At 38.3% G+C, this 26,159-nt stretch overlaps 3 protein-coding genes across 10 annotated transcripts in view; 1 reads left to right on the top strand and 2 right to left on the bottom strand.

Annotated features, from left to right (window-relative positions):
- The window catches only part of mat1a (methionine adenosyltransferase 1A), a 7,306-nt gene extending 7,032 nt beyond the window's left edge, over nt 1-274 (bottom strand). For both annotated transcript variants that reach the window (XM_008429578.1, XM_017309071.1), the window contains exon 1: nt 61-274. In XM_008429578.1, the coding sequence (XP_008427800.1) occupies nt 61-127 (67 nt within the window). In that variant the 5' untranslated portion in view covers nt 128-274. The remainder of the gene's footprint in view (nt 1-60) is intronic.
- Nucleotides 275-4,604: 4,330 nt separating this feature from the next.
- selenou1a (selenoprotein U 1a) lies at nt 4,605-13,111 on the top strand. 5 transcript variants are annotated; one of them, XM_008429575.2, is made up of 8 exons: nt 6,927-7,011; nt 7,092-7,226; nt 9,888-10,116; nt 10,893-11,066; nt 11,500-11,591; nt 11,675-11,815; nt 12,075-12,239; nt 12,338-13,111. In XM_008429575.2, exons 3-8 carry the CDS (start codon nt 9,939-9,941, stop codon nt 12,431-12,433), a joined length of 846 nt encoding a protein of 281 aa, XP_008427797.2. In that variant the 5' UTR covers nt 6,927-7,011; nt 7,092-7,226; nt 9,888-9,938; the 3' UTR covers nt 12,434-13,111. The 5 variants fall into 5 exon arrangements, with proteins under 5 accessions (XP_017164262.1, XP_017164263.1, XP_017164261.1 ...); XM_017308772.1 differs by lacking the exon at nt 7,092-7,226 and having other exon boundaries at nt 6,913-7,011; XM_017308775.1 differs by lacking the exon at nt 9,888-10,116 and having other exon boundaries at nt 6,933-7,011.
- A 5,752-nt stretch (nt 13,112-18,863) lies between these two features.
- On the bottom strand, nt 18,864-25,622 carry sfxn3 (sideroflexin 3). Of its 3 annotated transcripts, none has more exons than XM_008429572.2 (11): nt 25,519-25,622; nt 23,697-23,872; nt 23,355-23,525; nt 21,640-21,738; nt 21,067-21,142; nt 20,891-20,976; nt 20,654-20,781; nt 20,130-20,179; nt 19,465-19,514; nt 19,327-19,374; nt 19,134-19,230 (listed from the first exon to the last, which is right to left on the bottom strand). In XM_008429572.2, exons 2-11 carry the CDS (start codon nt 23,858-23,860, stop codon nt 19,134-19,136), a joined length of 969 nt encoding a protein of 322 aa, XP_008427794.1. In that variant the 5' UTR covers nt 23,861-23,872; nt 25,519-25,622. The 3 variants fall into 3 exon arrangements, with proteins under 3 accessions (XP_017164283.1, XP_008427794.1, XP_008427793.1); XM_008429571.2 differs by having other exon boundaries at nt 25,461-25,562; XM_017308794.1 differs by lacking the exon at nt 25,519-25,622 and having other exon boundaries at nt 18,864-19,230; nt 23,697-23,860.
- Nucleotides 25,623-26,159: the final 537 nt, after the last annotated feature.

Below are 26,159 nucleotides of genomic sequence, written 5' to 3'. Positions count from 1 at the left end.
AAACTTTCTTTGACTAAGAAAATCTGATTTTACATGTGTAAACTCAATAAAACAACTCACCTGGATGTCCCTCTCCTACAGATTCTGAGGTGAACATGAAAGAGCCGTCGTCCAGTTTATCACTCATTTTTCCTGCAGGAAGTGTTATTTTTGCAAGGCCTCTTGATTTCCAACAGGGACTTAAAAGCAGCTTCTCTTCACTTCAGTAGCGAGGATCTGGAAGTCGCAAGCCCTGCAGCCAAAAGAAGGTCTGTCCTGCAAAACTCTACGTCCAAGTCCACATGGTTCAATATATACGGCCGAGGGGGGACGCGCACAAACACATACACGCACACACACTCTCTGTCACTCACTCACTCACACACACACACACACACATATTCATGTCACGTGAATCCATGGTACAGTCCACTCCAGGGGGGAGTGGATGATGGGTGGGCAGCTCAGCTCACAGAAGCGGCTTGTTAACCCTTTGTGTTCAGCGTGATGCTCCGGTGTGTGTTTGTGGATTTTAACCTGCTTTAGCTGCTCTGCTTCAGGGTGAACGATCCTTCCTGGACAGAGTTGTAAACAGCCAGGTTGAACCAGGCTGCAGTGAGACATGATACCGGCACCAGGCATGGCTTGTTTCTGGTCATGGTCAAATTAGTTGAGGTTTAAAGTGATGAAAACACACAAAAAAGCCAAAGAGACGTGAATCTAAAATATTCTGTGTTGCAGCAACTTATAAATAATTTCAAGACATAATCATCAGTTATCATTAGTTAGACTTCTGAAGCTCTTCTTTGATTTTTTTTATAAGTGTAAATATAAAGTAGTCTAATATTCTTGATTTTTTATTTCAATGCTTCTTACCTTTGATCATTCCTGAGGCTACATATTTTAACTAAACCATTGAAGATACTGGATGTGAGCTGTAATTTGTACCCTGACTGTTGAAATTAGTAAATGCATGGACAAATAATAAAGGATGTCCTGTGTTTTTGTTTTTTTTTTTTTTAATAAAATGTGAACAAGTTGAAGGAGTGTGATTACTTTTGCAGTGCAGTATCTCTAGTCGGTGGTACCTGCAAACATAAAATACAGTCTAAACTTGTGACCGACTCTCCAAATGTGTGCTTCACCTGAACCCTTTGACGATTTGTAGTTTTCTACAAAAACACAGACGCACTGAGTCAACTGAAAGCCAGAGAAATATCTGAGACACATCTTCATTATTCAATCTTCTGTCAGGATATGGCTCAGTGTGTTCTGCAGTCACAGATGAAGACAAGAGCCTTGGGCTGGGATTGGACAGAAAACAGCTTCTGGATAACGTAGGACTGTTTGATCCAAACTTAATTACTGGCTGTGACTAATAATTGCTAACTTCGTAAAACAGAGCTGAAACACAATTTTTAAGGTTTTGACATTTACATTTTGAAATGATGCTCAATAATTATCTTTCCAAATTAAAAAACAAAAAATATTGGGCATACCACATGCATAAGTAAGCTTAGGTTAGCTACTGTGCTGAAAGCATGGTTTTAAAAAATGTCTTTTAAATGAACATCTTCATGTAAGCCCTGCTCTCAGCTCACTTAACTCTAATATCCTCACACTTTGATGAACCAAATTGCACTATTTATAAGAACAAATACAGGGCAACCCTGGAAGAAAACTTGTTGTAAACTGCAAAGACTGTTCTCTTTAACTGTAGGAAAGGATTCACTGAGGGGATAAAACCTATTTTATTTTATTTTTTCATAAAAATGCAAAAAATCCTCTTTTTTCCTTCAACTTCCTTCACAATTTATTTCCCACTATTTGTTGGTCTATTAATACAGTGATACACTGAAGCTTGTAGATGTAACAATGTGAAAAAGTTCAAGGAGTTTTGAAGACTTTTGCAAGGCACCGTAGCTGATCCCTCTCGACCATTAGCATAAACAGAGATTTTCTCTATTTTTCCATCATCTGGCTCCAATTTCAGTTGTGGATGGCCGTGTGAAATGAGACGAGAATTTTAAATAGCTCTCTCTCTCTCTCTCTCTCTCTCTCTCTCTCTCTCTCTCTCTCTCTCTCTCTCTCTCTCTCTCTCTCTCTCTTTCTCTCAAGAATAAAATTCAACACTTTCTTTATGGCTTTTAGGGCCCACAGATGTAAGAAAAATATTTTTGTGAATAAAAGCTACCTGTGATTTAAATTTTATTTACATAAACAATGCATAGAGAAGAGAACTAGTTTGCTCACTTAAGAGAACATTAGCCCTTTACATGCTAATGCTAGTCATGTACCATTAAATCTGACATTAAATCTTGAACATAATTGATCATAGCTAATAACGGCAATATTTGAAAGAGTCTTATTTGCATCAGTTTTTTTTTTTACCTTACCGGCTTAACAATCAAACTTAAATATCATGAGTCTGCTGCCTTTACTTATTGATATGTGTTTTGATGCTGCAAAAATAAACTAGGAAACTATTCAAGGCTACACAGAGGTACGCACATTTGTAATTTCTAATACAGCTACAGGTTGTTGTTTTTTTCAGTGCAGAAACAACCAATGGTTCCACTGCTAACAGGGAGTTATATGTCTGGGATTCATCCAAACTACATTATTACTAACACGTTTCACTAATATTTCAGATTTCAAAAGGTCCAGAGCATGAAAGATACAAAACCCAACCACTCAACTGATCGACATTACACACACTTCTTTATTTAGCAATGTTTGCGTAAACATTTCCAAATCTTAATGTTACATGTAGTACCATTCTATGCACAAGGTGAGACCTACTAATTCGACAAAATCTTGAGGAGCCTCACTTCAAGTGCTTGATGTTGATATTTAGATTTTCAGTAGTGATTTCGTAACTTTCCAGCTGTTACAATCAAGTGTGCGTCAGGACAGAAAGAGCACAACACCATACAAATAATCAGAGGTCAATGTTGTGTGTGGGTCAACATAACAAACCTCAACTAGATCAAACTAGAGGAGATGTGAAATTCCCGCTCGATCCTAAAGAGAGCAAGCGCCGCAGGATCGCATGTCTCTGTCAGAGTCTGCTTTTACCTGCCTCTAATCTGCTACTGTGGGATGAAAACAGTGACGAGCCACACTGGTTATGTATGCAAACATTAAACACCCTCTAAAATAGGGACTACGCATTTACATCAAAGAACCTGTTAATGACTGACAGGGAACGGGACTTTTTTTTTTTTTTTTTTTACTCCGGCAAGATTGTTCTAGTCATGTTGAAAGATTACTGATATCAGAGTTCAGACAGGCTTGATTGAAGTCTGAATAATGTGAATATGAGGAGTGAGAAGAATCATGTGCATAGAAAGAATACACAAACTTTCAAACAATTATTGCTAAGATCTGAGTACATTGTAGTACACCATATTCAATTATTCTGTCAGTCAAAAAGCAGACCATCAGGAAGGAATTTGAGCAGTTTAAAAGTTGATTATGTTATCTAGCAAAAATCAAAACCTTTGAACATCTGCTCAATCCATCGCCTGAAAATGTCTCCAATGGCATGGTAGTGGTAACATCATGCTGTGGGGATGCTTTTTGTTTTGCATGGAATGAAGAAAAATGGTCAGTGTCATGATCCGTGTTTCTCTGTGCTTATTTTGAGATTTTCTGTGTTTAGTCCTGTTTCCCTGTGAGTCTCTGTCCTGTCCTCCCTGTTGACTGATCCCAGCTGTGTCTCGTTCCTGTAATTACCCTCCCAGTGTATTTAGTCTCACCTGTTGTCTGTGTTCCTCATCGGATCCGTGTCGTTGTCAGTGTCTTAGTCTGCCGGCACAGTTGAACTGTGAAGTCCTGTGCCGGCCTTAGCTCATCGTGTCAGTCTTTTGTTTTGAGTCAGTTGCTACCGGTGCTGAGCCTCTGTGTTTTCCGCTCTGCCGTGCTGCCTGCTTGTTTTGGACTGTTCCGAGCATCTATATTATTAAACATATAATCATCTTCACCATACCTGGGTTTCAGCGTTTCTCCTCACCACTTCCACCCACCAAACCTTGACACAGAGTTCATGAGAAAATTAACTAAATAATCTTCAGCAAGACTTGAAATTTGTTCAGATATTTATTATCAAGTTTGACTGAGGTTGAGCTATTTTGTCAAAAAATGGTCAAAAACATCAATGTGTACATTATGGCTTCATCAAAGCTGGCTATAAAAATATTGATTTATGGGGTGAAATATTTTTGATACAATACTTGTATTGTATTTCTTTCTTTTTTTTTTTTGCTCCCAGATGGATTTGTTCTGTGTGATTATCTGTCTTGATTAAATGCTTCAGATCATCACACAATGTTGATATCAAACAAGGACAACCTCAGTAAATAATACAAAATACATTTTTTTAAGGAGATCATTTATCAGGAGAAAAAGTTGTCCAAACTAAAGTATTTTCTTTTTCTCACATCACTTATATTCAAGGAGTGCAAATACTTTTGGTGGCTCTGTGCTTCACAATAAACACTGACGAGTTTCAATTCAAAAACCGGGTCAAAGGTCAGATGAGAGTACGGCCAGGCTGAGACTTGACAGAACAGGACTAGATAAGGGTTCGGGACTTCAGGGGTTGTTAGCACCTGTTGGTCTTTCCTCAAGTTCAAGGACACTCAGTTTTCCCCCACAACTTCCATCTCTGGGCTCGCCTGGCGTCGAACTGGTCCCATCTGGAGCAAACGGAGTAAGTGAAATCCCACCAAGCCTGTATGTAAACTGTAAGGTTGAAAGACTGAGGGGAATTTGTTATATAAGTAGTTAGTTGACAACAAACAAAAGACAAATAAACTGACACAAGTACTGTCATAAAGCTGGTGATTCTTTCAAAGCTAATAGGGTTGGTTTTTAACTGGCTTCAATAGCTTTGTAAGGAGTTGATAAGTTAACCAATGCTTTTGAGCAGAAACTATTTCCAGAAGGTGGGGTGCAAATCCTTTGCTGTGATTGGCTGTTAGTTCCCACAAGCTTAATGCCAAAGCTGATCAGGTCCAAATAGTGGCTGTGAGATATTTGTTTATATTTGTGCTTCTGAGTGATAAGGATATACTCACTCTGTGCCTTTTCATAATATATGTATATATAATTTCTTTCTTCTTTTTTTTACTATTTGATTAATTAAATGCAGAAATCTCTCATTTTTTAAAAGTTCAATCTAACAGTGATTTACTGGGTTTCAAAGTAGATGCTTTGAAACTGATCCACAAGTTGAACCGTTAGCATGTAGAGGAGCCAGAGGGAACACAGCAGCTGGGCTAAAGGAGTGTCACTCTGTCCCATCTCTGTTCCAGTCCATTTTGGACCTTCAGCACATTCCTGAGTGAAGCTGCCATGAATGAAAGAAGTATTACTAATGTAAATCTCCTGTAGTACGTCGTCTTCTCAGACTTTAAAGGAGCTATGCAGCAATAGCAAACAGCTACTTCAGTTGACTATTTTACAAAAGGTATATGGTGAAAAATTTTATTGTTTTACTAAAAAGTAAAATATTCACAGTGTGGAGGCAGAGTGTTAGCATACCTTCAACCTCTTACACACCTTCCAAAACCATTGACCCTTCTTTGCTGTACCATACACTATTGTTATCAATGGCTTGACTAATAAAACTGATATCTTCACTGTTTGTGATTGTAAAAATAGTCATAAATAAGTAACAGTTTTAAATCGAGTCAGAAAAACAGCCAAGCAATCTGTTCTCTTAGTTGTAGTGCCACAGCTAAAATAAAGACAGGATCGCTTTTCTCCTATACCCTTTTATGAGTAAATCGGCTTAGACCAATAGTTAGATATGACTCATAATACAAGGCAATGGACATGTAAGGCCTTGGGGTCAGAAAGCAGACTCATTCTCTCATAACAGAATCAAGGAAAACTGAGAGGCTTCATAAAGGATGATTTTATTTGAACCATGTCTTGAGCTGCATCAATAGCTGAAAACCCAATAGTGAAAACATTGTGTTTACGTGGTAACTGGGTTCCATTTAGAAACCCTTCTAAATGGAAGTATTCAAACTCTTTTGACCTTTTTCACATTTTTTGTCCCACATTTTTGTCCCAAACTTTGGATTCTTTGGATTGTAAGTACAGCAAACAAACCATCATACAACAAAAAAAGAAGAAAACAAACAAAGGAAAACTAACAATGCACCTCAATAAGAACCACTATGTGTCAACATAGTGACACATTGGCATTAGCATTATGTTGTGAGGATGCTTTTCTTAAGTAGGGATAAAATAGGGCCAAGGGAACTAGTTGGAGCACATGGGAAGATGGATGGAGAAAATATAGGTCAACACTGGAAGGAAAAGTTTGGACAAGAAGGCAGAGGTCAAATTTGATGCAGGTTTTTTGTCTGTCCTACTAAACAATTGGTCAAATTGAACATCGCAAGATTTGGATTATACTATTACTAGTCATTATTAAATAGTTATAAATGTAAGGGGGGGAAAAGCGAATACTCCGTTTTACATTAGACCAAAGATCTTTCCCGTCTTCACCTTCTTAACTTCCAGCAGAGGGAAGTGTTGCTCCAAACCTGATTTCAGGGCCTCAGCCGTGGTGAGCTACAAAATAAGGTAAGAAAAATATTAAAAACTTGATAAATGTAGCAAAGTAGATCAAATTCCTAAAGCCAATTATTTACATTTTTTCAGTGAATTTTATTTGCAAACGAATCTGACAACATTACATGCATTTCCTTTCGCATCATATTTATCGGTTAAAATCCCCCCGGCCCTCAGCCAAGAAAAAAAAATTAATCAGATTTTGTAGTAATCTGACAAAATGTGAAAATGTTCGATAGGCTGGGAAACTTTTGTAAGTCACTGTTAAAATATCCCCGTTAACATCTCGCATCGACTTTTCCAGCCATCTGTTTCGATTAGTTAGCCTGTGCTGATGATCGTTTAGTACGCCTGCGCCGCCGGTCGGGTTCTGTTTACTCAAGGAACGTCTGTGGCCGAGGGTTCATGAAACGTCATTCATATTATTGTGTCAATATTAAGGTAACACACACTTCTAAACTTAACATTACTGTTAACTGTGTTGAAAAATCTGCATTTTCTTCTTCTGGGCTACTTTGTAGCCCAACTTCAGGATGAAACCAAAGAGTTTGTGTCTATCTGGTGCCGCACTGTCCTAATTTATGGACGCCACTGAACCTGTTATACCAGTTACAGGTTTACTGTGCAGGAATCCGAGAGACGAGCTTACTTAACAGGTAGCAACATTTGATATTATTGTATCTTAAATAGTTTTCTGTTAACCCTTTAGGTTGATACTGTGGGTTTGATTATTTGTCCGGAGTATCAAGGTCATTGACTAATAGGAAGCGGTTATTTATCAGCTTTTTTTTTTTTTTAGCTTGCATTGCGCTGCATACGCAGGCCCAATGTTGGTGTGCACAAAAAAACTGCTTAAATATTAAAGTAACCGCTTGGTTAAAGTAAAGCTTTAATAAAGATATTAAAGCTTAGATATTAAAAACTGCTTAGATTTTGAAGTACTTATTTTTGAGATTATGTTCTTGTCACGTGAACGTCATTTCGAAATCTTTACAAAAAATAAAATATTTGTTTGATCAAAATAAATTGTAGCATAAATATATATGAAGAGAGAGACTAATATATCTAATTGCACAATGCATTTAAATGACAATGTTACTTGTATAAATTAGTGGCTTACAAAACAAACCTCGGGTTTTTTGGTGTAAAATAAAAAATAAAGCTGATCTACGAAGCAAATCTGTTAGAAGAAATGAATGAATGAATGAATAAGTAACATGGTGAATAAGGATTATTAGCTTATTAATTGTGGCATGAGTCAACATAATATTGAAGCACTTTTTTTGAATCATTTTCAGCATCTAATCTTTTGGAGTCTACCTGCATTCCACATTTTGATTTAAAAACACTTGCTCACCCCGTCTTGCTGTGCTTCTCTTTTTATCAAAAAAATGTGAAGATATCTGCTCATTGGTCCCGGCCCTTTTCGAGTGACCCTTCATATTGTCAGTCAGATTTAGCTCCTTCACATTCACTGTAATTAATGACGGCTTTTAAGTCAAAAAGACTGAATCCTGAAACTGAATCAGCAGGTGCTCCGACCAAGTATTTGGTTAAAAATGTATGCATGTATGCAAATATGTTATTGGAAGCTTTTATTTGTTTTTTCCATTTCAATTTCCTCTGGTGAATTTCCATATTTAACTTTCACTATGTGTCACTAAGACCTGACATTTCAACAAGGGTTGTGTAAACCTTTGAGAGAAACTGTGCTATTGCATAAACCGTAAATATTAATTTTATATGTTCTTTTTTTTTTTTTCTCAGAAATGCATGTTCGCCCAAGCATACTAACACACTACTATTCAACCACAGACCATATTCTTCTTTTTTTTTTYTTTTTTTTTTTTTTTAAATTGAATTTTTTATTTGGAAAGGCAAGATACAATTATTTTGTACAATCCAGTGTCCACCACAATGGTGGGAAAAAAGAAAGAAAAAAAATCACAAGCCAATCCAGGATTTTTGTATAATAACAAAGAACATCAGAGTGAGTGGGGGGTAGAGAGGGGTCAGGTCTCATTTTCTTTTYGTTAGAAGAAAAACACAGTAAAGAGAATAAAATTTACCATAATCCTGAACTGAGGTACAATACCCATCACAACATTATTTGCRTATAATAGATGAWTTTAGTCCACAGGAATGACTGATTTCACATAGTTTGTCCATTTAGACCAGATCTTGAAGAAAGTTTCTCTTCGACCTTGAACAGAARAGGATAACTTCTSCAGAATGTAAATGTCCTGTACAATGTTGACCCAATCATCCACTGTGGGTGCTTTGGGCTTTAGCCATTTTCTAGTGATTGTCTTTTTGCTTGCTACCAGAAGAACTAAAAGCAGTTTTTTATCATCCAGTGCCCAGTTATCAAGTGAAATGTTTCCTAAATATAGGGATTCACACGTACATGGAATCCTTTCAGTAAATATATTATTAATGTGGGAACAAATTTGTTCCCAAAAAGCTTTAATCACCGGACAACCCCAGAAGATGACAGACCATATTCTATTATCATCATAACTGGTTTGGTTTATGTTCTGGTTTTGTTTCTATGATCCTGTCCTCTGTTGACCTCTGGCGATTACAGTCAGTTGGCCACTGAGAAGTAAATAAATAAATGGTTTTAGCGTGGAAGGACATTTTAGTGCAGGTTTGGATCTTGGAGGTGTATCGGCATAGGATGAATAGTGTAGCTGTGTTCAGTGTTGTGTGACAATGCAATGCATGTAAGCACTAAATACTTTTTTTTTTAAAGTCTTCAAACTCTTCTTTGGTTGGCTAGCGTCTCTATTGGCTGGTGATCTTTTCTCCTCCTTTGTCCCCTGCGCTATAAAGCCCAGTGACTTTGATGCAATTTCAGTTACTTTACGTTTCACACCGGACGAGCTGAAGCAGAAGTAAGAGAGGATTTTTTTTTTTCTCCCCTTGACTGCAGAGACAAGTTAGTGAGCTTCTTATGTCAAAGCTGTTTAGATAAAGGAGCTAGACTTGTGTCATAATTTCTTCTAACATGGTTTTAGATATGATTGCAGCATCTCATTTTTTTGTCTTTCTGTGCACTTCATGTCGATGCATGAGGTTAGAATGTAAAAGGAAGCGTACGCACAGATGGAGGACATTTGCATTTTTCTTGCATCAAGATAACATCCCCCGCTAATTCTGTTAACATGTGGTTTTTTTTTTACAAGTTCTGAGGTGTGAAATTCTTTTTCTTCTTCCCCATCGCATGAATTTACCTTGAAGTTGAGCCTCAGTAGAGACTTAGTTCAGTTTGTGCTGCTTAGAAAAAAAAAAGTCTTGTTTTCTGTGTCTTCCAGTGAAATCTTGAGGGTGTGAGTGTGTAGTAAGAGGCTCAGACTTTTACCACCATGCTGGCTCTGTCCAGATGTTCAGCGGCTTTGAGCTGGAGGCTTCCCCTGCGTTGCTCTGCCCTCCGTCTGGCGAGCCGCTCCGTCGCAGCCGGCCCTCAGTTTCTAAAGAGCCAGACTGCTCAGTTTCACCAAAGCGAAGCCAGAGCAAGTCCTGATCCAAACAAGATCACCTCAGGCAAGAACATATTTGACTCCTGCACCAATTAGCTGTTCTCTGTGGTTATGTTGTCGGGCGTTAATTATTCCCCAGTGTTGTCCTACTTGTTAGTCTGGAGGAGTTGTTCTAGCCGAAACAGATGTTATTTAGTTTGATGCAAATTTTTATTTCTTTGTTTTATTAATAGTAGTAATCATTGTGATGTGAACGGTGACCTTAAAATAAAAGTGCTTACGCTTACTGGCTTTCTGCTGGTTTAGTTAAGAAGTCATTGCAAAGAAAAATCAGATTAGGCCGGTGCAACTGGAGAACGAATATCTGCATTTAATTGTATAATTATATGATAGGTCATTTTAAAATGGGTACATTTCAGTCCATGCAAAGTAAAGTTTAGTGTTGGCTGCCTTTAAGTGGTTTTTCAACAAACAGCAGCCACTGTCAGAAGGATCTGAGCTTCCTAACCTCATAAGTGAGCTTTAGATTAGAGCACAACGAGATATTGCTGGCGGGAAGGATCTCAATAACACTCTGAAAATACATAGACGAAGACAATGAGTGAGCATGCTGGATCTTGTTGGTCACTCAGCCTCAGAAAGATTTACCTTCTCCTTTTCAGAAAAGATACATTTTCTCTGCAGGGACACGTAACAGAAACAACTGGAAAGAAAAAACAACAAAAAACCCCCCAGAATTTTTAAGTCCAGCCTCTTTTAGTTAGTTGAGTCGTATCTAAGAGGGAGCAGGAGAGGTGTCTTCTGTCTCTCTCACGATGGTTTTGCCGTGTTTTGCTGCAGTGTCCGGTTTGGAGGGGCTCCTGACTGAGATGGGGATGTGGTCCCTGGGCATCGGCGCTGTCGGAGCGGCCCTGGCTGGGATCTTCCTGGCCAACACTGACATGTGTCTTCCTAAAGGTGCCAGCGCATCGCTGGAGCACCTCGAAGACGCTGATCTGCGTTCCACCACAGACGGTAGGCTGATGTCTCATAAAAGGTGATGATGCAAATCCATCGTTGAGCCAGTCAGAAAGACGTTTAGGTTTCAGTCAGCAGCAGAATCAGCTGTGTAGTTGTTAAAGGTTTTATGTTTGCAATCTACTGGGGTTGTGTCATTTTAACATGACATTAACGTGTTTTAATAATCACTACAATATGCAGTCATAAGTGTGAATATAAAAGTTGACATAAACGCAGAGGAACTTTGGGGGTCTAATGACGTATTTGAACATTTTTTTTGTGCTCAGGATGGAAAGATGAAACATTAGCTTTAAATTTTTAACAAAACCATTAGCCTCCTTTATTTGTTTCTAGTTCATTTTTTTTCCTCTAGCCCACGCATATTCAATATATCCATGTAGACTAAGATGTAAGACTGAGGTAAAGAGTCTTTTATTTCTGACTGTAGATGGAAAGGTTATAAAAGCGAAGAGCCTGTGGGAGAAGAACGGAGCGGTGGTCATGGCCGTACGGCGGCCTGGATGATTTTTGTGCAGAGAGGTAGCGTCAGACTTGACGTTTGAATGCTTGCATAGATTAATCGTTTAAATTCCCCTCATGAGTTCATGTTCCTCTATCCGTAGGAGGCCTCTGAGCTGTCCTCTCTGAAGCCCCAGCTGGAAGAGCTCGGGGTCCCTCTGGTTGCCGTGGTGAAAGAGAACGTCGGCTCAGAGATCCAGGACTTCAGACCGCACTTCGCCGGGGACATCTACGTAGATGAGATGGTTAGCAGCTGGAATCTTAATGTTTTGACTGTACAGCCTCTCGCGCAACAGAATTTATACCTACCTGAGCACAGTACGACAATATAACTTTTGATAAATATTCCCAAGATTAACATCATATTAGGAGAGTTTCTACTGTAGCTCTGGCTGAATGTTTAGGGTCTGTGTCATGGTGAAAGGTGAAGCTTGAGGTTGAAAGGTGATGAAATGTTGCATGAATTCTTTTCAAGGCGCTAACCAGAACTCAATTTGATTGTAGAAACATTTCTATGGACCACTGCAGAGAAAGATGGGAGGGCTAGGCTTCATCCGCCTTGGGGTGTGGCAGAACTTTATTAGGGCCTGGAGGTCCGGTTACCAAGGTAACATGCACGGCGAGGGCTTCATCCTGGGAGGAGTGTTTGTCATCGGACCAGGAGATCAGGTAATCTGTCCGACACCTGAAGCTGTGTGATTATTATCACACGGCTTAAAAAACAAAAAAACAAACCCTTCTTCTGAACCATGTTTGGTGTTTTGCAGGGAATCCTCCTGGAGCACAAAGAGAAGCAGTTTGGCGACAAGGTGGACATAGCGGACGTCCTGAAGGCTGCGCAGAAAATTGTTCCGGCGAAATAGAACTTTGATTTAGATCGTAGCTAAAATGAACAAATAATTTTACTTTGAGTTGTGGTTTACGTTGACTAATATGGCAATATATACCTCCAAGTAATTTGCTGTTGGATATGAAATTGAATCTTTAAGCACAGGACAGAATGAATGTTTACTACAGATATGTTTTTTTTTTTCTAATTATAATCTGTCGGATACATTAAGATTCAGGTAGAGCGATTATAAAACGAAGCATCGCTCGAAAAAGATCCAAACTACTCATTTCAATCCAAAGGCTTGATGTCATATTGAAGTGTGATGTTGAATTATCAGTCTGTCATATGTAACTGGTACATTTGTCATGTCTTTAACACGTTAAAGCTTAACTAGTCCGTCCTCGTCCAGCACCTGGAACATCCTCGGTCATTGGAGATGGCAGTGTCTGGTCTGTGTGTGTGTGTGAAATAATGACAACCTGACTTTAAACTCAGTGCAGAGAGGAGCAGGTTTGATGCCCCCTTCACACACACACACACACACACCCAGGTTCAGCTGCTGTCATCATGCTGGGGAGTGTTTGAGGCGCTTCAGGGAGGTTTTATTTTACTTGTACGAGTGTGTTTTAGTGCATGAGCGAGGAGTGTATTGTTTGTACCTGGACACGTGCTTCCAATCTGTAGATGAATAAATCATCACTCTACCCCAGGTGCCCTTGTGTGTTCATTTTACTGCAGCAATATCATAATCTTTGTTTTTGTTTTTTTTCTTTGCTTGTTCTGCATTCGTCATTAGAACTCATTTTTTTTCCTTAAATATTTCAACATAGAAAATCCTGTTTTAAAAGGTCTGGGGGAAAAAAACTTGTTTATATGCTCTTTTGTACTTCTAGTGAACTGTAACAAATAGCTCATGCATTTCTCTTAGTTAATGTTCATCATACCGAGTTTCACCGAAATGTCAAATCTCTTGATATGTTGAAATGATTAACTTCAGAAAGGGTTTACTTTCTGACATCCTCACCAATATTCCTTTTGCCAGGTGTAATATTTTGCCGACTGTTTTTATTCCACACTCTGAATGAAAACAGTGTAGAAAGCTGTTCCCATTTCCTGACTTAATGTTATGTAAAAGTTAACAGACTTTGTAACCGGCGCAAATGTAAACATGCCGGAGTAAACAAGACAGCTAATTTCCATCTCCAGGTAACACACACAATATACTCATGCATACAAGAGTCAAATGATAAAGTAACATTATGCATGGTATAAAGTGCATTTTATTTTTGTGCGCAAGGTGTGGCTTAAACATTTGTTGATGGGGAGAGTGCATAATATTTTGCGGGAAATTAACAAAAAAAAAAAAAAAAAGAGGAACCCAATAAATCTAACCACTGCTGGTACCTGGAGCAGATCCAAACACAGTGTTTCGCTAGAGAAAGCAAACACAAAAACGGCCCACAGATGCATGTAATGCATTAATGTCGTTTCACACGTTTGGGTAAACAGATTAAACCACAAGATGTATTTACATGCATGATGGACAAACAGCTTTTAGTTTAAAGAATTTATGATTGTGGGTGCAGGTTTATTAAAACTTCTGTACACAACATGCATGGATTATTTAAAACTCGGTTCATATCTTTAAATCATTTAAAGTAACAGTGATATGTTACTTTAAACTAAGCTCGTAAAGCTTTGCTTACATGACTCTGTAGGCTTGAGAGAAGTTATATCAGTTACTGATAAAGTTAATATATCAATCTTCAATCTGACAAAAAAAATAAAAATAAATCAAGTTCGCAAAATCAAGCCTTATCAGTGATGAGACCTGATAAGACCGCACAAGTCTGAAGTCTTTTCAAGTTGAATTTAGGTGCATGCATTGCATTTCTTTTCTAGTTTCCATTTGCAAATGCTGATTACTGTAAAAATATCTCGATTTATTAAAAACGATGAAAAGCTTTGGAGTTTTCAGTCAAATGCAAATATGCCTAGAAACTCTGCATTTGCCTCTTTGCTTTAGCTCCTTGTCCTTCACCACACTGCTTTCACATATTACACGTTCACTCTGGTTCCAACATCTGCAACACGTGTTTTTATTGCTCTCGGTAAAACACATCTTACATCAAGGAAACATTTGTGAACAATACAAAACAGAGGGAGAAAAATACTGCGCACCAATACTGACAGGTCTAAATGTACATAACAGAAAACCAATAACATTCATGGAGTGTAACAAGAACATGGATTGTCCTTACATTTGTGCTTCCAGCAGTCAAAGCATGCAAAACAGAGGTGAAAATCAGGGTCAGTGTCAAGTGTTCAACAGTGTTTTTGGAGAGTTAAAGTAAATGACAACTAAAATATATTGGGATTTATACATAACTAGTTAATAACTTTGCACTCCTGACTGTGCTTTGGGATTTTCTTACACAGTTTGGCGTAAAATGCAGCACTGTGCAGGCTGAGGGCCACATGTACAAATAAATGCATTGCATGAGAAAGTCTACACAATAAAGCTGAGAAAAAGCTGCATCAAGAGATTCTTAGCCACCTTGTCTTTGGATCCATCAGGTTGTAATGGTACAGTCAAAGGTTGAGATGAATCAAGCTGTTTGTTCTAGTGAACCTAAGAGCTGCAGAAAATCCTTGGTGATGAGCAGTCAAAGTTTGGAGAATTATTGTTTAGCCGCCTCACGATCGTCGTTCAATAAACATAAAAAGCACATTCAATGCACGCTGTAAAAAGCGGGTTTTAAAGAGCAACAGAAATGCACTCAGGTCCAGAAGGTAGCACAGCAAAGGCTATAATATAGTGCAGCATCACCCTCAATAGGAAAACGACACGCAGCAACACATCCACACTGCTGCAGCAACAAACTTTTATCACAGACCACTGCTGGCCCGTCTCCCACCTTCACAATCATGTGTTTGATTCAAGCATTTAAAAGGGAAGAGACTCAAAGGTAGCGCTGTCTGTAGTCATGGACGAAGCATGTTATAATTACATTAAAACGCACAGAATCTGCTAAATTTTACATGATAACCTCAAATAAATTTTTTTTTTTTTAAATCAATACATTCTGGTGACTTTTGAGTGCCAAGAACCATTAAATTCCCAGAATATGCAAACAATTACCTAGTGATGCATCTCCATACATTAGAATATCATTTATATCAGTTTCTGTAATTCAGTAAAAAAAAAACTCTGGAAAAATGATATCAATTCAGAGTGATGTGCATCAAGTTGGCTATTATGAGTGAATGCAAACCCAAAATTCAGTTTCTAATAAAAGCCGAGCAACACAGAAGGACTTTAAGCACAGAAATGTACGCGTTGTGGTCGACACCACTCAGACGCACCACAACGAGGATAAACCATAAAACAGAAGTGCTGATGAAACTGGATGTTCAGAGTGTTGTATCAAAGCATATTAAGAGAAAGTTGAGTGGAAGAAAAAAGTCAACGAGCAGCAAGGACATCCACGGTTTTGAGATGTAAAGTTAAGGCCATTCATTGTATTAGTCAGTGTACTGTTAGCTTTAAGAGCCACCATGCAACAACGTAGCAGGAAATATTCATCGTCTTTAACTACTCCTTGAACTAAAGGCAATGTTAGAAACCTCTAGAGCGGAGAGGCACGTCATCTGCTGGTGTTGCTGCACGGCTGGAATCATTAGAGCACTTCCTGCTTCAGCCTAGTTTCTTGTAGATACTGATTTTATTTTCCTAAAGGAAGTGACGCCTGCCCATGTAGCCAAAATAAGAATGCACGCTTTAAATACCACTCAGTCACATTTTGTTTGATTCCTCAAAACCTCAGCAGCTAAAGCTGACCTCTTCCATACTACACTGGACTGATGCTGTAATCCATGGAAAATGAATCGTTTCTGTGCTTCTACTATGCATTAACTCGACAATAACACCTGTAGGTTTGTGAGTAGGAACACATTAGTGCAGTTGCCAGAGTCCCTTCACCTTTTATATTGGTTTACAATAAATGGGTAATTGCACAATCACAAACCTCACTGCAAACATAGCCTGTACAGTCTTACTGTCACTACATATGTATATATATACTTATATATGTATATATATTTATACTTTTAAACAGGAGCATACAAAGCATCTCACTGCGCAAGTGTTAAATGATTGCTGGTAAATTGTAAGTAGTGAGTTTCCTCAGAAGATGAATCCAAACAGAGTCACTCATTAGCGCTCCGTATGCAGCAATCTCTTGTAAACTAGCAGCTGACCTTATTCTCCAGTGCATATATCTGTGCTCCGTATCTTACATAAGTATTCTGAAAATATATATTAGTTTCAATCTATTTACGACAAACACTATGACGACTTGTATACCCTCACATACACCACTATCACTATGTAATCATCACACAGCTGAATAGCTAGTTGTGTGTTTGGTGACCTCATTGAATGACATAAGATGCTCAAAGCAATTATCGAAGCTCACTGCGCACCTAACGTTTGTACTTTAAAATTTGTTGCAACATTTACTAATTTCTTTTGGTAGAACTGGGTCTCAATGGTTGTAAGCAAAGTTCTCAAAACAGCAAAAAAAAAAAAAACCTTTAAACTATATTTCTAATTTAAATGAAGGGGAGGGAGAAGATTTCAGGCGCCTAGATGTCGGCAACGGTTATCTGCATTTAATATACGCATCAAAGCAAGATGTGGATTTTGAAGTGAGATAAGTGCAGTTTTTGCTTCCTTCCTGTGAGCGACGTGTCAATAACGGCACAACCACTAACCAACGCAATGTTAAAAAAAAAAAAAAAAAACTGTGGGGCTTCTGTAGAGTAATATAAACTACACTCATTAGATTCCACTCATCTATGTCCTCTAAACGTTTTCTGAAGCACATGTACCTAAAGGTTTAAGTACACTTGAAGGACGGTTGAAGGGAGCTGCTCTTGTTAATGAGAGGCTGTGTGATACAGAAAACAGGAACTCGCATCTGGAGATTATTTTTAGCAAAAAACAGAAGCAAACATTTTACACCACGTAGCTTATGTGTCAAAACTAGGGGTTAGAAACCTTTACAAATCCGTTACCATTTGGGGTGTGCTGTATTGGTGCAGGGGTTAAGCACAACCCACGCATGGAGGCCTTAGACCTCGACACAGCCGTTGCAGGTTCAATTCCCGGTCTGGTGACCCCTGCCCTTTCTCTCATTACCAACTTTCCTATACACTATCAGATAAAGGCCACTAGAGCCAATAAAACCTTTCAATTTTTTTTTTATCATTTATCACTTAGCTGCTCTTAAATTAGTTGTCCTGATCCGCAAAACCTGCATGACCATTCAAAAACTGATAAACTTTACAAATACCCACTTAGGGCTGAAACGATGGATCAGATTAATTGTGATAAATTGATTATTGAAAAAATTGCCAACTATTTTAGTAATTGGCTAATTGTTAACTGGAGCATACAGACTCTAAAACATGCCGTATGCCAAAAGAACAAAATACCCACAGCAGTAATTAAGCCAAACCTGTACAATTTACATTTCCCTTGTCTAACCAAAACTCCTCAAGTGGCAATGTTTTAGCTTTACCCAGTTCAAATACTGTAAAAAAATAAAATAAAAAATAAATCTCCTAATAAAACCCTTTTCTATCCAATTATTAATCAGATAGTTCACAATCAACACATCAGCCCTAAAATGTAATGAGACCAAGTCAAGGTTTTTACATGTTGATGCTAGAAGTATATATTTTTTAACTGCAGATTAATCTTTGGCAACAAATGATCTAGCTTACATTGAATTGATTTTCTTATTTAAAGGGGAATTTAATTATTTATATATTTTTATGTATTTCTAGTATTGTATTCCATACAATATTAGACATAAAAAAATCTGCAGGAGGTGCCTGCCAATTATTTTATCCGATTGTCAGAGTAATTGATAGAATAATCGATTAATAAAATAATTATTTGCAGTCCTATTCCCACTATTTGCAGCAAGAAGGTTCTGGGTTCGATTCCCGGCCCCGGTCTTTCTGCATGAAGTTTGCATGTTCTCCCTGTGTATGCGTGGGTTTTCTCTGGGTACTCCAGCTTCCTCCCACAGTCCAAAAACATGACTGTCAGGTTAATTGGTTTCTCTAAATTGTCTCCAAGGGTGTATAAAAAATTGATAGATGAATAACTAAGGGAAAACACACCAGGTTACGGCCTAATGCAAAAAAAAAAAAAAAATCTTTGTACTATTAGTTGTTATATTATAGAGATTTTGTGCAAATTTGACAAGAAAACACAGAAACAAGGTGAAAGTGTTACTTTGTATCACGTTTAGATTTAAACCACAGTTGAATTCTATGTTTTTCAAGATATTAAGAGTCAATTGGGAAGGTTTATAAAGCCGCAGGTTGGAAACCCTGGTCAAAACAAAGGTAACACACAAGGCAACGTTATATTCAGGAAACACAACTAACAGGAAAAACCTTCATTAGAATATTCTAGTAGGACATTAAAAATAACATGAAGTAAACCGCCAGTCAGTGATTATCAGCTTCCTGTGTTATCCATCAAGAGGAAGACGAAATAAAAACACAAAAAACGAATATATACCAAAAATAAAAATGACTGCAAAAGCATAAATAAATGTTTTGTTTTTTTTTACTCTCACCCATGCCCATGACGACACACATTGATAACACACATGTGTCTGTGTGTGTTTGCATGTATCCTGCTCATGTGCCTACAGGCCCTTGTTGAAGTAGACGGTGGTGGTGTCTGGACTTAGCTGCCGTATCTTCTCCTGCAGATCTGCCTCCAGTCCGCTCACGCTCATGGAGCTGCAGAGATACGGTTAACCATTACGCTGAAGTCGGCCCACATTAGACAACACTTCTCTACCAGCGCAGCGGCACCAAGGAAGTTGCTGGATGTACCTTTTCTGAGGGAACAGGGCGCAGCAGAGCGGCGTTGCAAACACCAGACTGGAAAGAAGAACAGAAAGGGATTATTATTATTTTTTTTAAGTTGCAATTTTAAAGCACGTTTGGAGAATATAAGCTTATCTTACTCACCACAGACCGACGAGCCCCACTTGGACAGGAGCATTTAGAACTGGGAAACGCTACAAGAAAATTAGTAAAAAACAAAAGTAGCAAAATTAGGCAGATTTACACCAAATTTGATGTTTATCTATTATGATGTCATCATCGTCAACCGTGATGCAAATGTTGGGTCTTGTGTGTTCAACCTCCTTTATGTTATTGGTACTGTATTCTGATGGAATATTTAAAGAATTTTAAATGTTCCAACAACTTTTTTTATTTTAGCAAATGCATCTTTGTATGAAAGGAGTTGACATTTATTATTGTTGACTCTTCTAGTTGAGAATCCTTGAAAATTCCCAAAATTTCCCATAGGATCGCTACAAGGAGTCAAATAACTTTTTGCCATTCATCTGCAGTCTAACTAGAAGCCCTGGGCTCCCTGAAGCATTATTCACTCCAGGTTAACCTTTGACCTTTATGATTAAAAAAAACAATAGGAAAACTCCTCTCTCTAAACCAGTTAAGGTTTTTAACCTGATAAATCTCTGTGTCAAATCAATGAAAATCTACAAATAATCTAATAACATAAAGTCCTGCCATAAAACTGCGAAACACGTTTGTGTCGATGAAACCCCCGCCCCCTCACTCCTATTTCATTTGGACTGAAGAATGTTGTGCGCCTAGCCGCCTACCTTCATGAAGGCTTTCTTCTCCAGAGCGTTCATTATAACAGGAGGAATGGCTGTGAGAAAAGAAAAAAAAATTATAAAAATGAGTCAAGGTTGTTTCGGTCCAATAAGCAAGAAAAGTAAAAAAGAAAATGAGCCACTTCAGGGACTGGCATTCTTTTATCTCCCAACATAGTTGGGAGTTAAATATTCATCTGATCAGATCAAAGTAATCTTCTGTACACAGCATTCGTTCAGATTAATCTTATCTAACGAAGAATGGCCTCAGCTGCTTTTATTTTGTCTGCATGCACTTGCGAAACTCTGGCAAAACAGCTATGTTGACATTCCTGGGCAAAAACATTAATGCGCCAAGAACATTCTTTTTTTTTTTTTGTTTTTTTTTTTGTTTGACCAACATCTAAAGCAATGAGATGAAGGAAAAATGACAGTTACTTGTATCAACTCTTTGTTGGACGACCTTCCCCTACATCTACAGGTGCAAATCTTTTGTACGCATTCATTCATGAGGTACAAGGTTAAGTTACCCATTGCAGGCACCGCCATGCCAATCCTGGACACAACCACCTGAACGATGGCTTGTTTGGCAGCGTTGGCAGATTCTCCTAACCGGTTTCCATTCTCATCCATCACCGGGATCCCATACTTCAGCTCCCTGACAGAGGGACAACGTAAAACCGGCTGAATCGAATCTGAAAAGTCCCTTAAAGTCCCTTCTAAGTGAAACAGGAAGTGCTCGCTAATCAGTACCCTAGCAATCTCACCTCTGTCTCATGAAGGGAATATTAATACAGTTGGCAGCAGCCACAGCAGCAAAAGGGACAAACCGACTGACGATTGGGGGGAGACGCTGCAGGGACAGGAGCACAGACCGCCATCACATTGTGGATCCGCATCTTTTGGATTTACTTTAATTATTCATGTGAACCAGAAGAATTACCGTAGCTAGAGACTTGAGTCCGAGCGCGGTGACCACAGCTCCTGTAGTGGCACTGACGTAGGCGGCGCCAAGCTGGCTGCACAGAGGAACATGAAGTTAATACACCAACCACATTTTTCGCAACTACCACAAGTTTAAAGTAGCTGAAGACCACAGCACAAAGACACGATATGCGGAAAATACGTTGTACTAAAAGTTAAATGCAAGCTCGGAGAATGCAGTTAAAGATGCACAAAAAGTGAGAGAAAAAAAAGCACAATATTTCTGCTTCATGCTCTTCCTGACTGCATATGTTTGATGCATTTCTGCAGCCAAATGCATGAGCTGTCTGTATGTTTTAGAACACAGCAAAGTGGTTAGCCAGCTGCGGGCTAACCTGACGCAAGAGGCCAGTCAGTAACGGATGCCAGCATGGGGGTCATGGTGACATGAATCTGAAACATGCTCAACTGTGGAACATAATACCACTGCAAGGCGGAGAACATCAGCTCCCACATCCTCCTTACAGACAATAACTTAGAGGGGAGGAAATCAATGATCTACATGGGAGGAGAAGAGAGAGGTCCTCCCTACTTCATGGTGATGGGAGCGTCTCCACTGCGGTTGGTGTAGTTGACGACGGCGTTGAAGGACTGGTTAACCCACTGCCAGAACACAACTGCTGGAGTAGTCCTGAAAAAACACAAGAGAACAGCCGCTGTCTGTTAGAGGAAGTGACGATTCACCCTCATCTATTTTTTTTTCTTTCAAATATGAACATGGCAGCCAAAAAAAAAAGTATGAGCACAAACTACTTGATGTGACATTAAAACTTAGAATAAGTTTCACCTAAAGAAACCCATTAAAGTATTTCTAACATGTCTGCAGACATTATGCATTCGCAGTACAAATCGCAAAATTTCAGTGAAACTGCATAACAAAGACACATTTTCAATCAAACTTAAGATTTTTCATCAGAACAGAATAGAGTAGAGTATCGACACCACGTTGTCATTCTTTATGCTTCTGCAATCACAGCAGACATCAATCACAACAACATTGACATAATAACACCTCCTATATGTTTACATTGCACCCAACATGAAATGCACAAACCCGCTACTTTAATTGTGCAAACACATCATTTAGCACGCAGGCAGCAGTGCTTGTTTGAAGGGAAACAGGAAGGGGTTCAAGTGGTTTCACATAAAGTTGAGGATTTGATGATATATACAAGCGGTTAATAATGTCGAGTAATCAGAGCAGCAAACAAAAATGCTCTAATGCACACCAAGCACCAAGTCAGCATAATACCATCAAATTTGCTGTAAATCAGAACCCAGGCCTTTAACATGTGCTTTATAATTTGAGGCGTTATCCTTACCCGGTCAAACACAAAGACAGTCATATGAACAGAGCTGACGTGTGTGCAGAGGAAGCCATGGATGACTGTGTCAACAGAAACTTCAAAAACTCAAATTCCTGCTTGTGATCTCATTTGTGATGCTTGCAGTAAACAGGTATGTGCTAAGAATGAAGAAAGCAAAAGATTTTGCCTCTTTACCACCAGACGTCACAATGACCAATTGGAATTTTACCTCAAGCGAACCAAAGACAGAAGGAGCCATGATTGTCCAGAAACAGCAGCGAAGAGAGTTTTAAAAACAGAAGCCGTTTTTAAAGTCGTACTAATGATTTTAGGCAATCATTAAACCTTAGTGCTCAATAAAGAAGAGTAAAAATGAAGGTTTTGTTGCTCATAGCATTAATTTGTCCAACTACATTTAAGATTAAGTGAGTCCAAACTGCATATATGAAAAGTAAACAGTGAAATACTGCTGTCCTCTAGTGGTGAATTACAAACAGTGGCACAGCATGAATGTATCAGTAACAATACAACATTTAGCAATCGGCAAACAATGGAATATAAATAAATAAATGTGGTTTACAGGGCTGTAGATTTTTTTTTACATCACTTTGCATTAGATAAAATAATTTTGGAACTCATTTGTGACCAGTCATTCTTTTTTTGGACAACGTTTAATTGTTGCTGTCGTATCAAGAAAAAGCCATCAACTCAGTCAGTTATCAGTATTCAGATGTGAGGGTGGCTTTTTTGATTCTTTTAAGAGGATTTTCACTGCATACAGATTAAACGTTCTATTTATAGGCACTGCTGTATCCAATGTCAAAGCTTCCTGTTTTTTTTTTGTTTTTTTTTTTCCTCTTTCAGATATTATTTTGTCAAATGAACTTTTGAGGGGGATAGGTTGTAATCGGTGATCTCTGTGCCAGAAGCTCTGCTGTACCTGTAGAAGGTGAGCATGCAGCCTGTGATGGACATGTTCATTGGCACCTGAGCAGACATCCGACCAATCACAAACATCTTCTCTCCAGTGTCGGGATGGAAAGCGGAGTCGTAAATGTACTTGGCTCTCCAAAGTTCATCCTCGGTCAGGCCAGGAGTCACAGTTCCAGCTCTGAAAAATACCAAAAGAGCATGTTGTGTTAAAGTCATAAGTGTTATAACTTATATTCTCCACCATTGTAAAATACACTCAATCTTCCATACAGGAAGACCAGGGGAAAGCTAGATCCAGTTCATGCCTCATTTACCTGACCACTTCTGACTCCATTTCCCAACACCTCACCTGTAGTTCTCTACGATTACTCTGGCTTCTTCCAGCGACTCAGAGGACAGCAGGACATTCCTGGGATCTGTGACCATGAAGAAGTGTTTGGCGCGTCCCATGAAGGTCCCCTGGTCCCATCTCGGCTCCTTGATGTTTATGTCGAGCGACAACTCTTCAGACATCCTGGACTTTCTCTGATCAGAAGCAGAAATTCAAATTATCGACATCTTTTGAAAACAGCTAACAGATTAGCTTTTAGGCCTATCACAACCAGATCAGTAATTTTATAATCACAAGTTCATTTGTTCAGTCACAGAACAAGGACATGAGAGCGTTGGACAAATTTTGACGATTGTTAATGCTGTACTGTATTTGCAGTACAGCTGCAGAGGTAAGATTGATATTATATAAACTTCAGCAACACTGTTTAAGTGCTTGTTTCTACCCTGCAAAGCTCCGTTTTTTCCCAGCATTACACAAAGGTGAAACAATGCCTGGTGAAAACATTTTGACAGTACAACCAAGCAGACCTTTTGATCACTTTTCATTTAGTGTTCTTGAAATTCTTGAAAATGCACAACCACAAACATGTGTTTAACCAAAGCTTCAAAAGTGCTTGAATTTTGGAAGTTTTTCTTTCATATTGACATCCAGACCCGTCAACTTTTTCTGATTTTTGTAGCTGGACAAAAAAAAAAAAAAAGCTGGTAGATTTTAACCAAGAATATGGTGTAAGTATTTTCATATATTTTATATGGGTAGATTAGTCTAATTGACATCTTTAAGAACAAATTTTGCATATTTGAAGACAGCTGCATAAATGTTGCCACCTGGCAACCTTCATTGCCTGGTGGCAAGATGAGCTATGATAAGATAAAAACAACATTTGTTCCAGATGTTTTAACCTTTTTTTTAAAGACTAATTTATCTGCAAGGGATCAAATTTGGATCAGCATTTATTTACTTGTTGTCATTTCCAGACCTAATTGGTAAAAAAAAACAACAAAAAAAAACTGAGTTTGGGTTTTGGAGTTTTTCTAGTCTTTACATGGCTAATATTTATACACCAGAGAAAAAATTATAGATATATTTGTAATTGAAGATTTGAAATGAAATATTTGTTTAAACCATAAATGTCATCATAAATGATGTCATTTATGGTAGAGGTAATTTAAACCATAAATGACCTCTACTTTTTAATTCACACAGATCCAGCTGAAGAATTACAAAACAGATGTCCAACCATAATATAGTAAGGCTATAATTGTGGTTTAAACAGCAGTCATTTCACTATAGAGGCAAAAGCAACACTGATCCCGTGGATAAAAGGCCACAAATACAAAAAAGTAGAAGTTTTTCGTTCTGCAAAAAAACAAAAACGGGAAACTGGGAAAGAAACCGAACAAAATCACGACACACCCGGTGACAGATGTAGGGAGGCACGAGATGCTAGAGCAATGTAGCCTTCTAGCATGGCAGTTCAACAGAATCCACGCTGTAGTACACTAAAACAATTCGTCAGGAGGATAAAATCAAATTGAATCCAAACCATGTTAGTCATCACAGATCGTACGATAGAACAGACCCCATTTATGTAAACAAAAACCATTATTTCCAAGCGATACTGGGCCAGTTAGCTGCTTGGTTTAAAAGCTAAAACCATGATGCTAGCACTTTAATTACCGTTGGAAGGACATATTTCACGAAGGAAAATATGTCAACTTGAACGGGTTGTAATAGAAAATATTAAGAGAAATAAATACGGTCAGGTCCAAAACGTACCTGGTTCAATTACTTTGATTTTTGAAAATGTATGACCTCTAAATATCACAGCACTCACCGGGTGGACCTCGGATGCCTTAATGTGCTCTGAACAGTGTCGTAAATTGCAATTTTCTGACAAATTTAATGAGAGGCACACGATATGTCATGGATGAAAAAAAGGATAGTAATGTCTCATCAATTCGATCCCATTTAAGGACCAGACAAGCTTTGTACGGCAACAACAATGTGACGCTAAATGTATTTCACAAATAGTTTGTGTGCCAAGTATCTGTGAAACCGATTAAAACATTGCCTCGTAATCTACATTTTCAGTGAGTGAAGATAAGCAACTATACTTAATTTAGCCTATTAAATATAATAGTTTTGAATAAAACAAATACACAAATAAAACAAGACTTCAATTTGTTGCCACTCAAATTGTTTTGAGGGTAAGTGAAGGCAGCACCGTTGTGTGTGACACGCGGAGGGCGGGGCTAGCTGTCGTGGGCGTGTGAGGAAAGGAAATACGTGATTGGTTGAAACCATACATCGCTTTTCTGAAATTATTTGATTCCAAGCTTTTGTACATGTAATAATGAAGCTCAATTATTCTGATTTGCTCGCACGAAAGTTAATGTATACCGGAGGAATATATAAAACATGCTTTTTGTTTTCTTTAATTTTTGGCTTTTGTCAAGCACACAAAATCTAATATAT

The sequence above is a fragment of the Poecilia reticulata genome, linkage group LG15 (genome assembly GCF_000633615.1).
Source record: "Poecilia reticulata strain Guanapo linkage group LG15, Guppy_female_1.0+MT, whole genome shotgun sequence".
Classification (NCBI taxonomy): Eukaryota; Metazoa; Chordata; class Actinopteri; order Cyprinodontiformes; family Poeciliidae; genus Poecilia; species Poecilia reticulata.
This window is presented reverse-complemented; position numbering and strand designations above follow the sequence as displayed.

Excerpts from the sequence above, each read along its gene's own strand:
- sfxn3 (XM_008429572.2), bottom strand. The coding sequence starts at position 23,860 with ATGTCTGAAGAGTTGTCGCTCGACATAAACATCAAGGAGCCGAGATGG. Across the intron at positions 21,143-21,639 it reads GACGCTCCCATCACCATGAA|CCAGCTTGGCGCCGCCTACG; the intron begins GTAGGGAGGACC and ends TCCTCTGTGCAG. Across the intron at positions 20,977-21,066 it reads GACTCAAGTCTCTAGCTACG|CGTCTCCCCCCAATCGTCAG; the intron begins GTAATTCTTCTG and ends CTGTCCCTGCAG.